The sequence below is a fragment of the Mesocricetus auratus genome, unplaced genomic scaffold (assembly GCF_017639785.1).
Source record: "Mesocricetus auratus isolate SY011 unplaced genomic scaffold, BCM_Maur_2.0 Super-Scaffold_100676, whole genome shotgun sequence".
Taxonomy (NCBI): Eukaryota; Metazoa; Chordata; class Mammalia; order Rodentia; family Cricetidae; genus Mesocricetus; species Mesocricetus auratus.
The window spans coordinates 106,602,969-106,620,643 of NW_024429266.1; the positions used below are offsets into that span (position 1 = coordinate 106,602,969).

The 17,675-nt window shown below is 41.4% G+C and overlaps 1 protein-coding gene across 1 annotated transcript; it reads left to right on the top strand.

The window, feature by feature from the left end:
- The first annotated feature begins 2,127 nt into the window (after positions 1 to 2,127).
- LOC121136521 (putative RNA-binding protein Luc7-like 2) lies at positions 2,128 to 11,897 on the top strand. The gene is given in 3 exon segments (XM_040737072.1): positions 2,128 to 2,169; positions 10,921 to 10,987; positions 10,990 to 11,897. Coding segments are annotated over 3 exon segments (888 nt in total). The 3' UTR covers positions 11,769 to 11,897.
- Positions 11,898 to 17,675: the final 5,778 nt, after the last annotated feature.

The window sequence follows — 17,675 nt, forward strand, 5'->3', positions numbered from 1 at the left end:
TTTCGGGTCTTGCTGGTGTTGGATCCCTAGATTCTGGTGGGGTCATGTTGGTGTTTCTATTGCTGAGTGAGCTCTTATTCTGTCTTCTTCCCATCTCTTCTTCCAGTGGGTGTTGGTGGGGTCTTTCTGTCTCCACTGGTCTCCTTCCTTCCTGCAGCTGAAGCTGGGGTTGCTGACACGGAGTTTGGGTCCTGGAAGGGCTGATGTTTTTCCTGAAGCTGGACTTGCTGGGGTTGGGGTCTTGGAATGGCTGATGTCTTTGCTGTGTGGGCGGGTCTTCTGGATGCCAGGATCGTTCCCGGAAGATCAAGGGGATGGGTGTTGGGCAGGGGGTCCTGCCGGAGACCCAATCTCACCTGAAGCTCAAACTGATGGTTCTTAATATTCTCATTCAGCTTCCCTGGAGACATCCACTAAAGGAAGAGAGGCTTCCATATCAGAAGCATAGTATTTCAATATGCAAATAGTGTTAAAATTACTGAGAAAGGCCAAATCATAGCCTACTGGAACTGTCTTCAGGTTAAAGCCTTGTAGAAGCAACACAATTACAGCATGGGTGTTGGCATAAAAAAGAAACAGGCAACAGAGGAAACGGTGTGGACCAAATGCTAATTCAATTTGAAAATACATGCTGCCTGTATATAAGGGAACTTTATAAGCTAAAATGTTTGAAAGGATTCTTAATTAATTTCTTCCCAAATAACTTCTCCATTGTCACAGTCTTCATTTTCAACTGAACTATGAAATTCTAAGTTACCAAGTAATGGCATGAGCTTACCAGATGCCATGTAAGCTTTGAGTCATAGACCAATATTGTGTTCTCCTTTTCAAGGCTATGGGATTTACTTAAGCAGTAGGTATCTAACACAAAAGAGTATCTGATGACTGCTCAAATAGTACAGAATTTTTAATCTTTCCACAGATAATATAGCATAATTGTGACTTGTTGAATCACCCTATACTTTCAGAATATAATCTACCCTGTAAAATGTTCCATATATATACATACATATATGTATATATATAAATGTATATACATATATACTCATAAGCAAATATATGATCTGTCTTCATAAATATTATTGCTTTGTATTTTTAATTTCCTAATAGTAGGCATGGATTATATATCGATAGGAAAGGACTACCACTCTAATAAATTTGTTTCTGCCTTTATCACCCAGGGTGGTTTGAATGAAAATGGCCCTATCAGCTCCTAAGTTTGAATTCTTGGTCCCATTAGGAGGGGTGGCTTTGTTGGAGGAAGTGTGGCCTTGGATAAGGTATGCCACTGTTACTGAGATTTGAGGTTTAAAAGCCCACACGAGGCTCTGTCTTTCTGCCTGCAACTTACAGATCTCAAGTGAGTTCTCAGCAAATGCTTTAGCACCAATCTTGCCTGATGCCAAACTCACCAACATAATGATCATAGAGCAGCACGCTGAAAATGCAAGCAAGCCCACAATTAAGTACTTCTTTTGTAAGTTTCCTTTGGCATGATGTTTCATTATACAGTAGGAGACTAATGAGACACTGCTTTCACTGCATGATTAGTAAATTAAAACTGGAATCGCCCAATCAGAAGAATAGTACACTTCAAGAGTAGTTATCATGGAGCTATGACACCAGTATCTCAGAAAGTGCTAATGTGTTCCAGAACTATCAAGGCAGAAACCATGGCAAAGCAGTATAGAAATGGGATGGTTTCGATACAGTATTACTTGTGGGATTGTTGAGTTCAGAGTGAAGGCTCCTTTCTTGGTCTATAGATCCAAGCTCTATGTTCCTGAGACAGCTACACATAATGTAAGCAGAGTTCACTGGGATCTAACATTACAACTTCTAGCCTTAATGACTGCAACGTACTTTATGTGTAGGTCCACCACCAATGGCAAGACTGAACTCATGGGTGTCTGTAGACCATCTCGCTTCTCCCTCACACTGAAGCAACTGGTCCTGCTCCAACAGCCAGAAAACCAGATGCCGCAATAAAAACAAGTCAAAATTAATATTGTCAGTGAACACATCTCACTAACACATCAGGAGATGCTGCTTTGCAAAAGCAAGTCTCAGCTTTGCATTTGCTCTGGCCAGTCTGCTCCCAAAACCAAGACAATGCCTTCTGCAATGATGGCAGCTGAACAAGGACTCATGCAATGTTTCCCCTGGGAGGTGAGCAATGTGTCATGCAATGTTGCCCTAGGAGGTGAGTAATGTCTCCTGCAATGCTGCCCTGGGAGGTGAGTAATGTCTCCTGCAATGCTGCCCTGGGAGGTGAGTAATGTCTCATGCATTGTTGCCCCTGGGAGGTGAGTAATGTCTCATGCATTGTTGACCCTGGGAGGTGAGTAATGTCTCCTGCAATGCTGCCCTGGGAGGTGAGTAATATGTGTCATGCAATGTTGCCCTAGGAGGTGAGTAATGTCTCCTGCAATTTTGCCCTGGGAGGTGAGTAATGTCTCATGCATTGCTGCCCTGGGAGGTGAGTAATATGTGTCATGCAATGTTGCCCTAGGAGGTGAGTAATGTCTCCTGCAATGCTGCCCTGGGAGGTGAGTAATGTCTCATGCATTGTTGCCCCTCGGAGGTGAGTAATGTGTCATGCATTGTTGCCCCTGGGAGGTGAGTAATGTCTCATGCAATGCTGCCCTGGGAGGTGAGTAATATGTGTCATGCATTGTTGCGCTGGGAGGTGAGTAATGTCTCCTGCAATGTTGCCCTGGGAGGTGAGTAATGTGTCATGCATTGTTGACCCTGGGAGGTGAGTAATGTCTCCTGCAATGCTGCCCTGGGAAGTGAGTAATGTGTCCTGCAATGCTGCCCTGGGAAGTGAGTAATGTGTCCTGCAATGCTGCCCTGGGAGGTGAGTAATGTCTCCTGCAATTCTGCCCTGGGAGGTGAGTAATGTGTCATGCATTGTTGCCCCTGAGAGGTGAGTAATGTGTCATGCATTGTTGCCCCTGGGAGGTGAGTAATGTCTCCTGCATTGTTGCCCCTGGGAGGTGAGTAATGTCTCCTGCAATGCTGCCCTGGGAGGTGAGTAATGTCTCCTGCAATGCTGGCCTGGGAGGTGAGTAATGTGTCATGCATTGTTGCCCCTGGGAGGTGAGTAATGTCTCCTGCAATGCTGCCCTGGGAGGTGAGTAATGTGTCATGCATTGTTGCCCCTGGGAGGTGAGTAATGTGTCATGCATTGTTGCCCCTGGGAGGGGAGTAATGTTTCATGCAATGCTGCCCTGGGAGGTGAGTAATGTGTCATGCATTGTTGCCCCTGGGAGGTGAGTAATATGTGTCATGCATTGTTGCCCCTGGGAGGTGAGTAATGTCTTCTGCAATGCTGCCCTGGGAGGTGAGTAATGTCTCCTGAAATTTTGCCCTGGGAGGTGAGTAATGTCTCCTGCAATGCTGCCCTGGGAGGTGAGTAATGTGTCATGCATTGTTGCCCCTGGGAGGTGAGTAATGTCACCTGCAATGCTGCCCTGGGAGGTGAGTAATGTCTCCTGCAATGCTGCCCTGGGAGGTGAGTAATGTCTCCTGCAATGCTGCCCTGGGAGGTGAGTAATGCCCCCTGCAGTGCTTCCCCTGTGAATGCTGCTGCCTGGAGTTTTCTGAGCCGTGCCTGGGTCTAATTAATGTTTAATTTAAACTATTCTGATTATATGAAAGGGGCAGGTCAGAATAATTTACTAGCATGCATTAGTTGTAACAATATAATGGGTTTCACACTGACATCTTCTTGAATGCTGTTCACATTCTCTTTTCACCTTCACCCCATCATTACATTTTTATCCCTATCTCTGGCTGTCTCACTCTTCCCAAATAACCATCTTCTACTTTCCTTCTCCTTTACTCCCTAGCTTTTCTTCATGAGAGAGAACATGTGGTGTTTGCCTTTCTGAGCCTTTGATTATTTGCCTAACATACAGATCGGCAATCACTTCTCTACAACATGATTTTGCTCTTTAAGCATAAATTCTCTCTCTCTAATTCTATCTCTTTCTCTCCCACCCCTGTGTGTGTGTGTGTGTGTGTGTGTGTGTGTGTGTGTTGAGCTGTTTAGTTTATGACAACTTCACACAAGCCAGAGTCATCTGGGAAATAGCCACCTCAAATGAAAAAAATGCCAGTACCAGACTGACCTGTGTAGTCAAGCCTTGGAAGCATGTTCTCAGATAATGAGTAAGGAGGGAAGGCCTTGCCCATTGTGAACAGCATCCTGGGCAGGTAAACCTGGGCAGTTTTTAAAGGGCGGTGTGAGTAAGCCATGGAGAGCTATCAGTAATCATCAGTGTCCCACTGTGCTGGTGTGTTCCCTGTTGTTGCTACTGCTGCTGTTGCTGGTAACTTGACACAAGCCAGATCATCTGAGAAGGAGCCTCAGTTGAGAAAATGGCCCCATAAGATTAGGCTTAGCAAATCTGCAGAGCATTCTTGATTGGTGGTTGATGTAGAAGAACCCACCCACTGCAGACAGTGCCATCCCTCTGCAGCTGTGCAAGGCAGGAAAAGCAAGCCAGGAAGCAGCACTCCTCCATGGCCTCTGCTTCACTTCCTGTTTCAATATTCCTGCCCTGACTCCCTACCCTGACTTTCCTCAAAGATGGAACTGACATCTGCACTATGAAATGAATCCTTTCTTCCCCAAGTTTCCTTTGGTCATAGTGTGTTTATCACATAACAGACAGCAAGACAAAATATATCATACATATATGTGCTATATATATAATGCATGTATTTTATGTATATAGCTCCATATAAGTCCCGATTTTATGCATTCCTCCATTGCAGATTGTATAACTTAGCTATTGAAAAATATCACAATGAACAAGAATATTCAAGCATCTCTACTGTGTGAGAATTATTCATTTCTTTGATTATTCACCCAGAGGTATTATATCTGGATCATATTATAGTTCGATTTTTAGTATTTGAGGAGCCTCCATACTAGTTTCTGCGGTAGCTTCTTTCGTTACATTACCACCAGCAATGTGGAAAGTCCGGTCCCATCCTCCCCTCTCCACTCCCCACCCCACCACACCAGCCTTTCCCCAACATGCCACCCCAGGCCCATCCTATGCCAAGGCCTGCTAGGATTTGCTGCTGTTTGTTTTCCTAACAGCCTCACTAACCTGAGCAGATGGGATTTCAGTGTAGTTTTGATTTTGATTTTCCTGGTACCTAAAGATACTAAACATTTTTTTCACGCATTTATTTCCTATAGTGTATGTTTTGGAAATTTATTTGATCAGCTAACAAAAACCATAACACCATGCACGAGGAATGTTATTTTGAAACAATAGCCTTTTCTATAGCCCTTGTTTGCCCCCCAAGACATGGGAAGCAAATGACTGTTGCTGAAGACACCAAGCACATCAGACATAGGAACAAAGGACCTCTGGACAAGGTTATTTTCAAAATCTATGAGCAAATACAATGGTAGCAGATAGTAATGCACAGTGATGAACCCATAAACAAACACAATGAGAACAAGGAGCTGGAGAGATCGCTCAGTGGTTACGTGCTCACATGGATGTAGGCAATTGTATGTGTAATGCAAGGAATCTGTGGACACACATATGGATGCCAGAGGCTGCCACAGGAGTCTCAATCACTCTCTACCTTATTCACTGAGACAGGGTCTCTCAATTAAACCCTGAGCTCATTGATAAGACTAGCCAGTTTGCTCCAGATATCCCACACTTCCATCTTCTGGGCACTGGAATGACAGGCAGGCTACAGTGCCCAACAGACATTTACGTGGGTGCAGGAGATCAAACTTGTCCTCATACTTGCTACTTACACAGCAACTGTAACTGTGAGCCCATACCCCCAGCCCCATATGCAATTGTTTTTAACCATTTTCAGAGAGAAACAGCTGTATCACACACAAAATTAGTGTGTCAGCAGAGAAAGCCATGCGAACCAAGTAGATCCTGAAATCCCCACATCTCCTTTTCCTCCATGTAGCATGTCACCCTTCCCCTTTGTACAGTTATTTCTTCAAGCTTTGTTATTGCTTTACCTCTAAGTATTGTTTTCATGTACCATCATCTATTCCCATTCCCCGTGAGGAAACAGAAAGAAAAAATGCTAATTAAAAATGTTCTTTTTCACGTGTAATAAAATGGACCATATGAAACTGACATGTTAGTATGGGGAATACACATATTTGTTTATATTTAGATATAGTGTGTATAACATATGTTATTCATAGTATATTTCTGTTTATTTAAAGTACTATAAATACTTTTTACCCTTATGTAGTTTTGAACTTGTTTTTGGTGTAGTTGGAAGGCTTCGTTCAAAGCTTGGAAATTTTTAAGAGAACAATAAAAGTGAATGGATGTGTAGATGTGCGGTTATCTCTTCAGCTGAAATCATGGGAGAAATCTCCAGCAACCCTAGGCACAACCGATAATGTACTGGAAATGCAGAGATGATCCAGAATTAATATGCTTGCTGTACAAACACATGGAGCAGAGTTCCAATCCCCGACACCCATGTCTGAGACCCAGCACTTGGTAGCATGGTGTAGAGGACATCCTGTTCACACATACTCACAAGAAGAAACAATTTATCTAAAGATTGTTATAAAGCAATTTTTAAAATTCTGAGCAATTAGATCTTAGAAAAATAAGACAAGTAGAAGATCTCACGACTGAAGTGGCATTTCTAGAGGGCCCCCAGAACATCGTAACCCCACATTCCCTTTGAGATTTGAAACTCAGACAATCTGACTGGCCTAGCCTAATTTGGCTTGAGGTTCCATGAAATTCCATGCTCTTCAACTCAACATAATAAATACCCATTTGATCCATTGCTGAACCAATGTGAATGATGCCCTGGAATTGAAAACTGGGATCTGACATTGGAGCCTGTTGCCTATTCCAGTAGAAGGACAGGATGAGATGAGGGTTCCCTCCAAAAACTGGAGGGAGAAACAGGAGAGCACCTCAGAGTGTGCATCTTCACCTCGTGTTTGGGTGCTCGTGAGGAGATTGAGTAACAATAACCAGGGAGACACCTATGCTCTTCACACTTACATTTTTTTCTCTGTGAGCTCCACAAGAGAATGTGCTCATAAGCTCACTTCGGAGACCATTCTTCCAGTTGTTGCTCAGCTTCAGTAGGGTGTGAATACTGTAGGCAGCTCACAGAGGAAGAATGACTCTCAGTGCTGAAAGGTGGGTCAGATGCTGGTGAGGACAAACACTGGTCATATCCTCCACTTTACCTCATCCACTCATCAGTTACCAAGCTCTCTCAGTCATAAATGTAGAACGTGTACCCTATAGCCCGAAACTACAGAGAAAATCAACATTTCAAGTACATGGTGCTTGCTAGGGTAAAGTGACTTTTGTGAAGCTTCCATGCCTCCGTGTCCACATGTTTCATCCAACCGACAATGATAAGAGACTTGGTTTCCCGAACGTTCAGGTCTGCCAATCACTACCACATAGTTTGTGAATACAGCTAAAGTGACATACACAGCTTAGGTTCAGAGTATGATTTTGCCTTTGCCATTTACTAGTTTTATGACCCTAAATATGTTATTTTTCCTTTGTATAGAAAATTTCTTATATGAAAAAGGGATGGGAATAATGTTCCTATCTCTCAGATCCATATGATTAAACAAGTTAATATATACGTGCAATAGTAAAAATCAGCTAGATATTTTCCCTGACTCCCTGATAGACAACAATGATGCATTTTACAACTATAGTCTTCACCCTTATTGCATGTATACATATGCATGTGTGTATTATATGCACATTAGCTTCTCAGGTCTTTCCCTCAAAATTGCATGTCTTGCTGTCTTCTCCCACACAACACACTCTTGTTTATATTCTCTTTTGCTCTTCCACACAAACTTGCTTCACAGTCACTCTGATCTTTTACAGGTATAAATATGTGAACAAACCAATGAAGAATCTGGCCTGAGGCTCTCAAGACATAACTCTTACATTGCAGCAAAGGGATATCAAAACATTAGGAGCATATTAAGTTGGTGCTAAACTCATCCCCCCATTTGAAGCTATATATAACTAACTTGGATTTTTTTCAATCCCTTATTCTGGAAAAATGATTTATCTATGCTAAAATTACTTTATATGCATTCTTCTATGCTTACATCATAATATACAATTACCACTAAGAAAGTCACAGAAAAGATGTCGTTGATGTCAAGAGCTCTTCAACATATTCAGATGGGGACAAAGGCTATTGAAGTAGAAAAAGAGCAGTGACATGTTGAGGTCATATACAAGTCATAGTGTTGAGGTCATATACAAGTTATAATGAACTTGTACAAGACTTAAATTAACTAAACCGTGATCAGAGTGGCAGTAAGTCTTAAACTTGTGTGAATAAAGCAAAATAACTGTTTAATGATAACAAATTAACGAGATAACAGTGACATGAAGGTGGACAGTAACACATTTTGATTATCTACTTGCTGGAGATGTCCCTGCATCTTCAGTACAAAGAACATATGAACTCATTAAACAAAAGCTAGTTTTGTTTCAACAATATAAATGAGATGAGATTGTCACAGGTTAAAAGATATCTCTAACAAATGTAACAACAAAAATATTGCATTAACTGTCTTTGTTACTGTCCTATGGATGTAAAGAGACTCCATGAATAAAGGAACTTGTGAAAAGAATCATATATGTAGGAACTTGCTTACAATCTCAGAGGATATGTTGATGTCCATCATGGCAGGGAGGGTGGTAGATGTGGCACTGGAGCAGTAGCTAAGAGCTTACATCCTGATTCACAGGAGGAGAGACAGAGAGACAGAGAGAGAGGAAGAGAGACAGAGCAAAAGACAGAGAGACAGAGAAAGAGACAGAGACTGGGCTTGACATGGGCAAAAGAACCTCTCACACTATGCTCCTCTGCTCTGTGGCACATCTACTCCAACAAGGCCACACCCCCTATTCCTTCCCAAACAGTTCCACTAACTGGAGACCAAGCATTCAAAGTATGAGCTTATGGGGTCATTCTCATTCAAACCACCACAGAATGAAATAGTTTCCTTTAGCTAGTTAGGAAAAATTGTGCAACACTCCTTCATAAGTCTAAGAAACTGCATTTGACAGATGATAATAATAGTGTAGCTTTCCTTAAATGACAAAACATCCAGCTTAAATATTATAAAATGTGATACCTGCTTTAAGAGCCTCCTGTGAAATAAAATTATAGTGAAAGAACAGATGAAATAGGCTGGCAAAATAACTGTTGAAGCTTGGTGAAGGGTACATGTCAAAACTTTTCTAAAATCGGAAGATTTTTAGAGACATGAAGAACCTCTGAGATGAGAAACACTGCTTCTCTTCCCATTTCTCCTCACAAGCATTGCAAAAACTGTGAGGCAGTGACTTCTCAGGGTACAGCACAGAACAGGCAAATATGAATGAGTGATCTCATCGTCCAGGCCCTGCATTCACAAGTGTGAAAAGCTCTTATCAGTTCCTCCAGTTTAACAGACATTCTATCACAGCCAGTTACCACTGATACCATGTTATATAAAATTATTTTATTGCCATCTTAAGTTTTTACTTTTAACTAAACAAGTAACTGCATACCCATTGAAGCAGTATATTGTGTATTCACTGAGAAACAAACAGTAGAACGGAATGAAGGGCACAGCCCATGGTTCTCTTTCATGTCCCCGTGTCTCTTCTTCTATGAGGCTACCAGTGTTTACACACAGTTCTAGTTATGTGGGTTTAAAAGTTACGTGAGCAGCTCTATGTTAGATGGTTTATGTGTAAGGATTTCTTAGTGAGTTTATGTGATGCTCTCTACTTTTACCATCATGTGGGACCTAATCGTTTTGGGACAAGGACTTTTGTTCTCCTTTCACATCTATTTCACCAGACACTCAGTAAACACTCATTTGTAGGTGACGTTGATGTTAATAATAACAGCTGGACTCACGGCAACTTTCCTAATTGCACTCAAACTAAACTCCAGGTATGCAAATTTTACCTTCCCCACCCCCACAGAAAACTAACAATAATCTGTCACTTCAGTTCGGTGTCTCTGAGGTGGGAAACTCCATAGCGAAAAGAAGAAAAAATGTACTTTACCTAACTATTGTAAAACATCTTATTTTCTATGCACAACTTTTAGGCGGTCTTCAATTGATGATCTTTTATACCATCCAGGTTGAGACTCAAAACAGACAAGAACATTTCATTCGTGACATCATTAAGTTTCATATCAAAGTGCCCATGAGTAGTTACAACTTACACAAAATAAAAACATCAAATCTGGAGAGAGGCTCAGCAGGTGAAAGCACCATCTGACCTTTCAGAGGCCCCAGTTAAATTCCTGCACATACTTAGCAGCTCACAGCCATCTGTAGCTGTAGTCCCAGGGGATCCAACACACTCTTGGGTTTCATTGGGCATTGTACACACATGGTCCACAGACATGCATGCTGGAAAAACACCCATATCCATAAAACGATAAAAATAAAGGGAATATATTTAATCACCAAAGACAGTTTTGTAACAATTTGGGTTTTACTATGGCTAACAAATAAAATCCAAATAAAAAATCAAAGAGAATAATACATGTTGATAGTTTGTTAAGACAACACATATTCCAGAACAGTGATTCTAGAAGGGATTTCTCCTTTGACACTCGCCCAACTTCCATTCAACCTGGAACAGTTTGGGGCATTAACAAGCCCTCATAGTTGAGCGGTTCTAATTATTATTACTAATTACTAATGCACTGAGTTTCTGTTTTCCTCAGTAAGCCCAGAGCCAGCAATAAATGTTCCATGGGGATGGGACATCAACTTTCTCATATGACATCCTTTAAAATATCCAAAACAGGCTCCTGTCATGGTAGCGGTGGTGGCGAGAGGCATCAGAGCTCGCTAGGGGGTTTGATGGCTTCCTGCAGGTGTCGGCGTCTAAGAAAAGATTAGCAGAAACTCAAGAAGAGATAAATGTTGAAGTGGCAGCAAAGGCAGGCGTGTTCATGAGTTAAATGAAGAAATAGGTAAATTGTTGGCCAAAGTGGAACAAGTAGGAGCTGAAGGAAACGTGGAGGAATCTCAGAAAGTCACGGATGAAGTAGAAAAGGCACGAGCAAAGAAAAGAGAAGCAGAGGAAGTTTATCGGAATCCTATGCCAGTTTCCAGTTTCCAGCAGCAGAAACTTCGAGTCTGTGAAGTCTGTTCTGCATATTTAGGTCTTCATGATAATGAAAGGCGACTTGCTGACCATTTTGGGGGTAAACTGCACCTGGGACTTATTGAAATAAGAGAAAAACTCGAAGAATTAAAAGGAGTTGAAGCTGAGAGGCAGGAGAAAAGAAACCAGGAACGTCTGAAACGAAGAGAAGAGACGGAGAGAGAGAAACGGGAGAAACGGAGAAGATCTAGATCTAGAGAGCATCGCAGACACCGATCTCACTCCATGTCTCGAGAACGCAAGAGAGGGACTCGATCCAAGTCTCGGGAGAAACGACATCGCCTCAGGTCTCCTAGTAGCTGCAGCCGCAGTCGCAGCCACCAGAGAAGTCGGCACAGTTCCAGAGATCGGAGCAGAGAGCGATCCAAGAGGAGATCCTCAAAAGAAAGATTCAGAGACCAAGAAGACTTAGCATCACGTGACAGAGACAGGAGTCCAAGAGACAGATTACCTCGTGACCGAGATCGAAAAGATAAGAAGCGGTCTTATGAGAGTGCTAATAGCAGATCAGAAGACAGGAGGAGCTCTGAAGAGCATGAAGCAGGGGAGATCTAGTTAGCTGTGCATAATCTTCAATCCTTAAGCTTCCTCTGGAGTTAACATGCTATTGTTTAGTTTACTGCCGTTCAGGGGGACAGTTCTAGATACCATCCAGGCTACATATATAGTATCTAATGATCTGAACTGAACTTGTTTTCTTTGATAAAGCCTAAAACTACATCCATAGTTTCTGGTGAACCTGGATACAGTTCTGAACGTACAGTTTTATATAATAAGATGCTGATCTCTATTCTTTCAAGTAGGAGTGATAGCGAATGAATTGTGTTAATGCTTTGCAATCTTTCAACATTTGTAAAATACTGTCTTCCTTTCTATCCCAAACAGCAGCAACTTTGGGAATTTTTCTTTAAAATTCTTATTCCTTTGACTTTTGTATCTCCTGCTACCTGTGCCTCCCACTGTAAAAGGAGGCAGGGAAGCAATATGACTTCTGTTCTAAGGCTCTGTTCACATCAATTCCTAGTTGATTGCAGTTGACCATTTCTACTGGATTGTGTGCTGGAAAAACTTATACAGGGCTGTTTTGTTTGGGGCCTATTAGAGTTGCAAGTTGAACAGCTGTTGCATTACATATTTTTGCTTTTTTATTGAAAATCTGAAATCAGACTTCTCTTGATTTTTCTGTTCTATTAACCTGCTATGTTCAGTATGTTTTATTTTATGTGTGGAGTATAAAGGCTGTAGTTAACTGTAAAAATCACAAAATGAAAAGAAACACTCACCATCATCACATTGTAACTTGTTTATTAGTAAGTTGTCACTAGAACTATTTGCTGTGGTATTTTCCTCTATTCTGTAACATCCTTAACAGTGTACTGTACAAGGCACCAAAGGAAGTAAATATAAAATTGTAGATTTCAGATGCATTAATGCTCTACCCAAATCTCTTGCTGACTGTACTCCACTATTTCAGAGCTGTGTTTAACAGCTTCTGTAAGGAAAAATTGGACCTGTAGAAGCAACTAAGAGTCTCTTGTTTGTATTTCTTAATTGACAAGCCTGAATAAAATCAATATGTAACCAAAAAAATCCAAAACACTACCACCACAGGCCAGGTCTTGGGGGCTCCAAATCAGACACCCCACATCTTTGAAATGTTTTCTTACATTCTTACACTCCACACCCTCTCAAGTGCAGTCTAAGTGAGGATAATGTCCCATTTCTGTCAATGAAACCTGAATTTATATACCTTCCAGTCACAAGTCTTTTCCCTGTGCTGAATTTATGCTTAGACATAATGGGATTCTTGTTGTTTCTACTATTATTTTACTCTCATAGGACTTTTTACACTAACAACATTTGTATTGATTATTTTAGTCTTTTTCAATTAGCATTTATTCTATTTTAATGTAATCACAAAATCATAAAGACATAGTACATTATATTTATGATATGAAATCTTATTTCCACAGTATTAAAAATAATGTGTTACGGAGTAAATGGAATATTATGAACATGCACTAGCATTCTGGAAATTGATGTTATATGTTAACCAACCAGTTTTTGTCTATGTTAAGTTTTACATACAGGTAAAGTTACAATTGTCTGTCACCAATTCTGTATTTTATCTTTGTCTTTGCTTTTTGAAACACAGTCTAATTTCAGGAGTCTCAAGCTGATCTAAAACTTGCTTTGTGACTCAGGCTGGCCTGAGACTCACAGTTTCAGACATTGGATCATTGGGATTTACAGGAGTGAGCCTCCACACCCAATGTATCATGTTTTTTTAAATATGCATAGAGGATGCATAATAATCCCTCACTCTCCACTGAGCAATTATTCCCCTGCCCTGTCCCATACTGCAATCCATGAAAGAAACAGAAATGTTTTTAGTTAGGAAGGGCCTTCTGCCATTAAAGGTATGTCACTACCTGAATCTACATTATGGCTTTCTGTGTCGAGCCGTGAACCACTTCGTTTTGGAGTTCCAGAGAGTATCTTCTGAAGTCGTTTGCTCTGTGAGCTGTCTCATTTGTGCATTCTGCTCTTGGATCTTCCCCCTTACTTTGAGTATGTACAGGAGAAGCCAAATGAGGTAGCACCTAAACTCCTGAGATGGAGCAAGTGTCTCTGCTCACTCTGGGTCGTGGAGCTCAGACTACAAGGTTGTTGGCATCAAGACACACCCCGAAGGTAGTCCTAGCTGTAGGAGAGGCTGGAATGTGTCAACACACCAGGAGCCAGACTATTGTGCCTACGGATGGGCCCCGGGCCACGCAGAGAGGGACAGGGAACTTCACCTCCTCACAGCAAATGGGTTACACGGCATGCAGTGTGCACGGAGTTGCCAAGTTTCCGTGTGTGTGTGTGTGTGTGTGTGTGTGTGTGTGTTTTGTAGTTTGGTTAATTTGGCTCTGAACTGCAGTGCAATGATCACTCCATTTACAATTCTGCATCTCTCCAACTTCTCAAAACTTCGTTTGTCTCTGGTACAAACAAACGGAACAGAAAGGGTATACCCAGCATCTCTTAAGTTTCTTGCTTTCTCCTTTAGCTGCTCAGGATGAAGCCTAAATGCCTGCATGTGGTCACAGCTTTGACAGAGCAGAACATATTGAAACAATCACTGTTGTTGTTTCCAGGTGTGGCGTGCATATGTGTGTGTGTGTGTTTAGACATGCAGGCGCTTAAAAACAACTAAAAGCAACTTGGAAAAAACTTGAAAGCAAAGAAAGATGCACCAGATTCACACAACTTAATGACCTTTGTGCCATTTCTGAGTTTCCTATAAGTTGTACGCCCGTATAAGCTACATTCAAATGATTTGAAATAATTTGTCTTTCTACCACTACTGTAAGCAGAATCTAGTCTACATTCCAATCTTTTATTTAGTAGACTTAAGTGATTTATTTGTGCAAATTATTTTCACATTCTAATATCTTTATGAACTTTCTAATCATTTTTCATCTGATTCTTTGGGGACTTTCCAGTTTCTGTGAGTGTGTATCTCTCTGTGTGTGAAGATGTGTGTACACTTCTGTGGATGTACATGAGTGTCTATGTGTGTGTATGAAAATGTGTGTGCACTTCTGCATGTATAGATGGGTGTCTGTGTGTGTGTGTTTGTCTGTGTGTATGAAGATGTGTGTGTACTTATGTGTGTGTAGATGAGTTCTGTGTGTGTGTCTTTGAGTGTCTGAAGATGTGTGTGCACTTCTGAGTGTGTCCATGAGTGTCTATATGTGTGTGTGTATGAACATGTGTGTGCACTTGTGTGTGTGTGTCTGTGAGTGTATAAAGATGTGTGTGCACTTCTGTGGATGTACATGAGTGTCTATGTGTGTGTATGAAAATGTGTGTGCACTTCTGCATGTATAGATGGGTGTCTGTGTGTGTTTGTCTGTGTGTATGAAGATGTGTGTGTACTTATGTGTGTGTAGATGAGTTCTGTGTGTGTGTCTTTGAGTGTCTGAAGATGTGTGTGCACGTCTGAGTGTGTCCATGAGTGTCTATATGTGTGTGTGTATGAACATGTGTGTGCACTTATGGTGTGTGTGTGTGTCTGTGAGTGTATAAAGATGTGTGTGCATTTCTGGGTGTGTAGATGAGTGTGTGTGTGTGTGTGTGTGTGCGCGCGCGTGCGTGCATGCGTGTGCATAAGATGGAGACCAGAAACCAACCACAGGTGCCTTTCCTTCTTTCTTTCTTATTTTACTTTTTACATTTTTTTGTGGGGACAGAGGCAGGGAGGTGGATGACAAGATCTCTCACTGACCTAAAACGGAACTCACCAAGTCAGCTAAGCTGGTTGTCCTGCAAACCCCATGCTTCCTCCTGTCCGCTGCTTCTCTGTCCCCACCCCACCCGCAGGTAACCACACTAGGCTGTTGTGAATGCGTAAGGGAATCTAGCTCAGTTCTTCAAGCTAGAAAGGTAAGTATTTTCCTTACTGAGCCGTCTCCCTAGCCAAGAACCTTCTGGGTATTCAGTCTTTTCTGTTTGTAGTCTTACAATTTTAAATTTTTTAGTTTATCTTGTCTAAGTATTCTAATGGTGCCAATGCAGATGCTAGTGTTGAAAAAAGAATCCCTATAACTATTCCTGGCTCTAGTAAGAAAATGTACTTCATTTGCAAAACTTGATTTGGGTGATTGTGATACACAAATGTATACATATCTGTGAAAATGTGTAAATATTGTACATACACATTTCTACACATAAATGCAACATAGAGTGCATTAATTTCCCCTTTGAGGTCTCTTAAAAATGGAGATTAGATTAGATTTTGTCAGATGTTCTTCCAGTATCTATAGACATAATGTAAATTTTCTCCTTAAATTTATGTAAAATTTTACATATCATCTTAAGTGTATACTATGAATATCAGAACATCTTAAGGTAATAAAACACATTTGGTTATGATGTTACTCTTTTACTATGTAACAGGACCCCCAGACTTTAGTAGGCCCCAGACCTTAGCACAACTAACTCCATGATGAAAGTACTATTCATTCCATAAAACTCAACCCCTAGAGAGCCACAGCAGCCAAAAATGGAAAGCAAAGACTTACTGCCCTCACTGTCCATAGTGCAGGATGCACTAACCTGGCTTTTTGGCTTCTGTAGCCCCATTTCTGGGTGACTGCTCTTCCTACTGAGCAATCTCAACCCAGAATATGCTTTTGTGTATAAAAGTTCACCCTGAGAAAGGCTCAGTGATGGGCTGGGAACCTGAACACCCAGTGTAGTTGCTGGGCAGCTAGTAAAGACTTTCTCTTGGCTTAAATCCTTGTCTTCTCTGGTAGATGCCCCACAACACTATACTGCTAAATCTTCTTTGCTTATATTTCATATCATATGACTGTATCAATATTTTGATAGTGCTTATATTTGGAATCATATACAGGATTATTTGCCATCTTAAATGTTACTATATTACGTTTGGACTACGTAAAACACACCAACAGGATTATTTACCATTCTTGCATCTTCCCTCTGCTCCAGCCCAACATCTTTCAGGTGTCCAATGACAAACATTGACAATCACACATGTCTTACTCACTGCTGCACTCTTGTCTTCTCTGAGCTGTATTCGACCTGTGCACTGCTTGTCTGCTGTTTGCTTCCCGCCACTTCCTTCATCGTCCTCTGCTAGAAGCGCATCTTCAAGACTAGAGATTCTGTTTCTCATCTGAAAGTTCTGCCCAATTAAGAGGCTCCTTGACTCTACTCTTGGGAGTACAAAGGGACACAGTACCCCACTCTAAGACTACCAACTGCATAGCACCCTACAGGCACTGACTACTTCTATTTAAAAGATTTGTTAGTGCCAGGCGGAGGTGGTGCATGCCTTTAATCCCAGCACTCAGGAGGCAGAGGCAGGCGGTTATCTGTGAGTTCGAGGCTGGCTGGACCGATAGCCTCCAAAACAATACAGAGAAACCCTGTCTCGTAAACACCAAAAAAAAGTTTGTTAGTAATTTATTTCCTGACTTTGGTTTGTTTGGGGGGAGGGTGTTTGGTTTTCCCAGTCTAACCAGATAGTCTCACTTTATTCTTAAAAGTTTGTTTTATTGGATTCTTTGCTAATGACTTTAACATAACTTTTACTGACTCTTTGGGAGTTATACATCATGTACTCCAATCCCATTCATTTCCCAGTCCCTCCATGACCACCCTTCACCCTTGCAGCATCCCCACCAGCTCCACCAAAGTAAAATTTTAACAGAAGTAGAGATACAAATAAAAACATTGACGAAAAGTAAACAAAACAACAATAAAAAACAGACAAACCAAACACAGTGCTCTTCCCTCTTTCCCATCTGTCCATCACCTCTACATTTGGATTAATGGCACTGGGAGCTGCAGTGTGTCCATTTTGTCCCTTTTGTCCAATCAGCTTTACTTGCAAGTGTTCCATGCAATGTGCCATTGGTCAGGCCCATGGTTCTCTTCTACCCA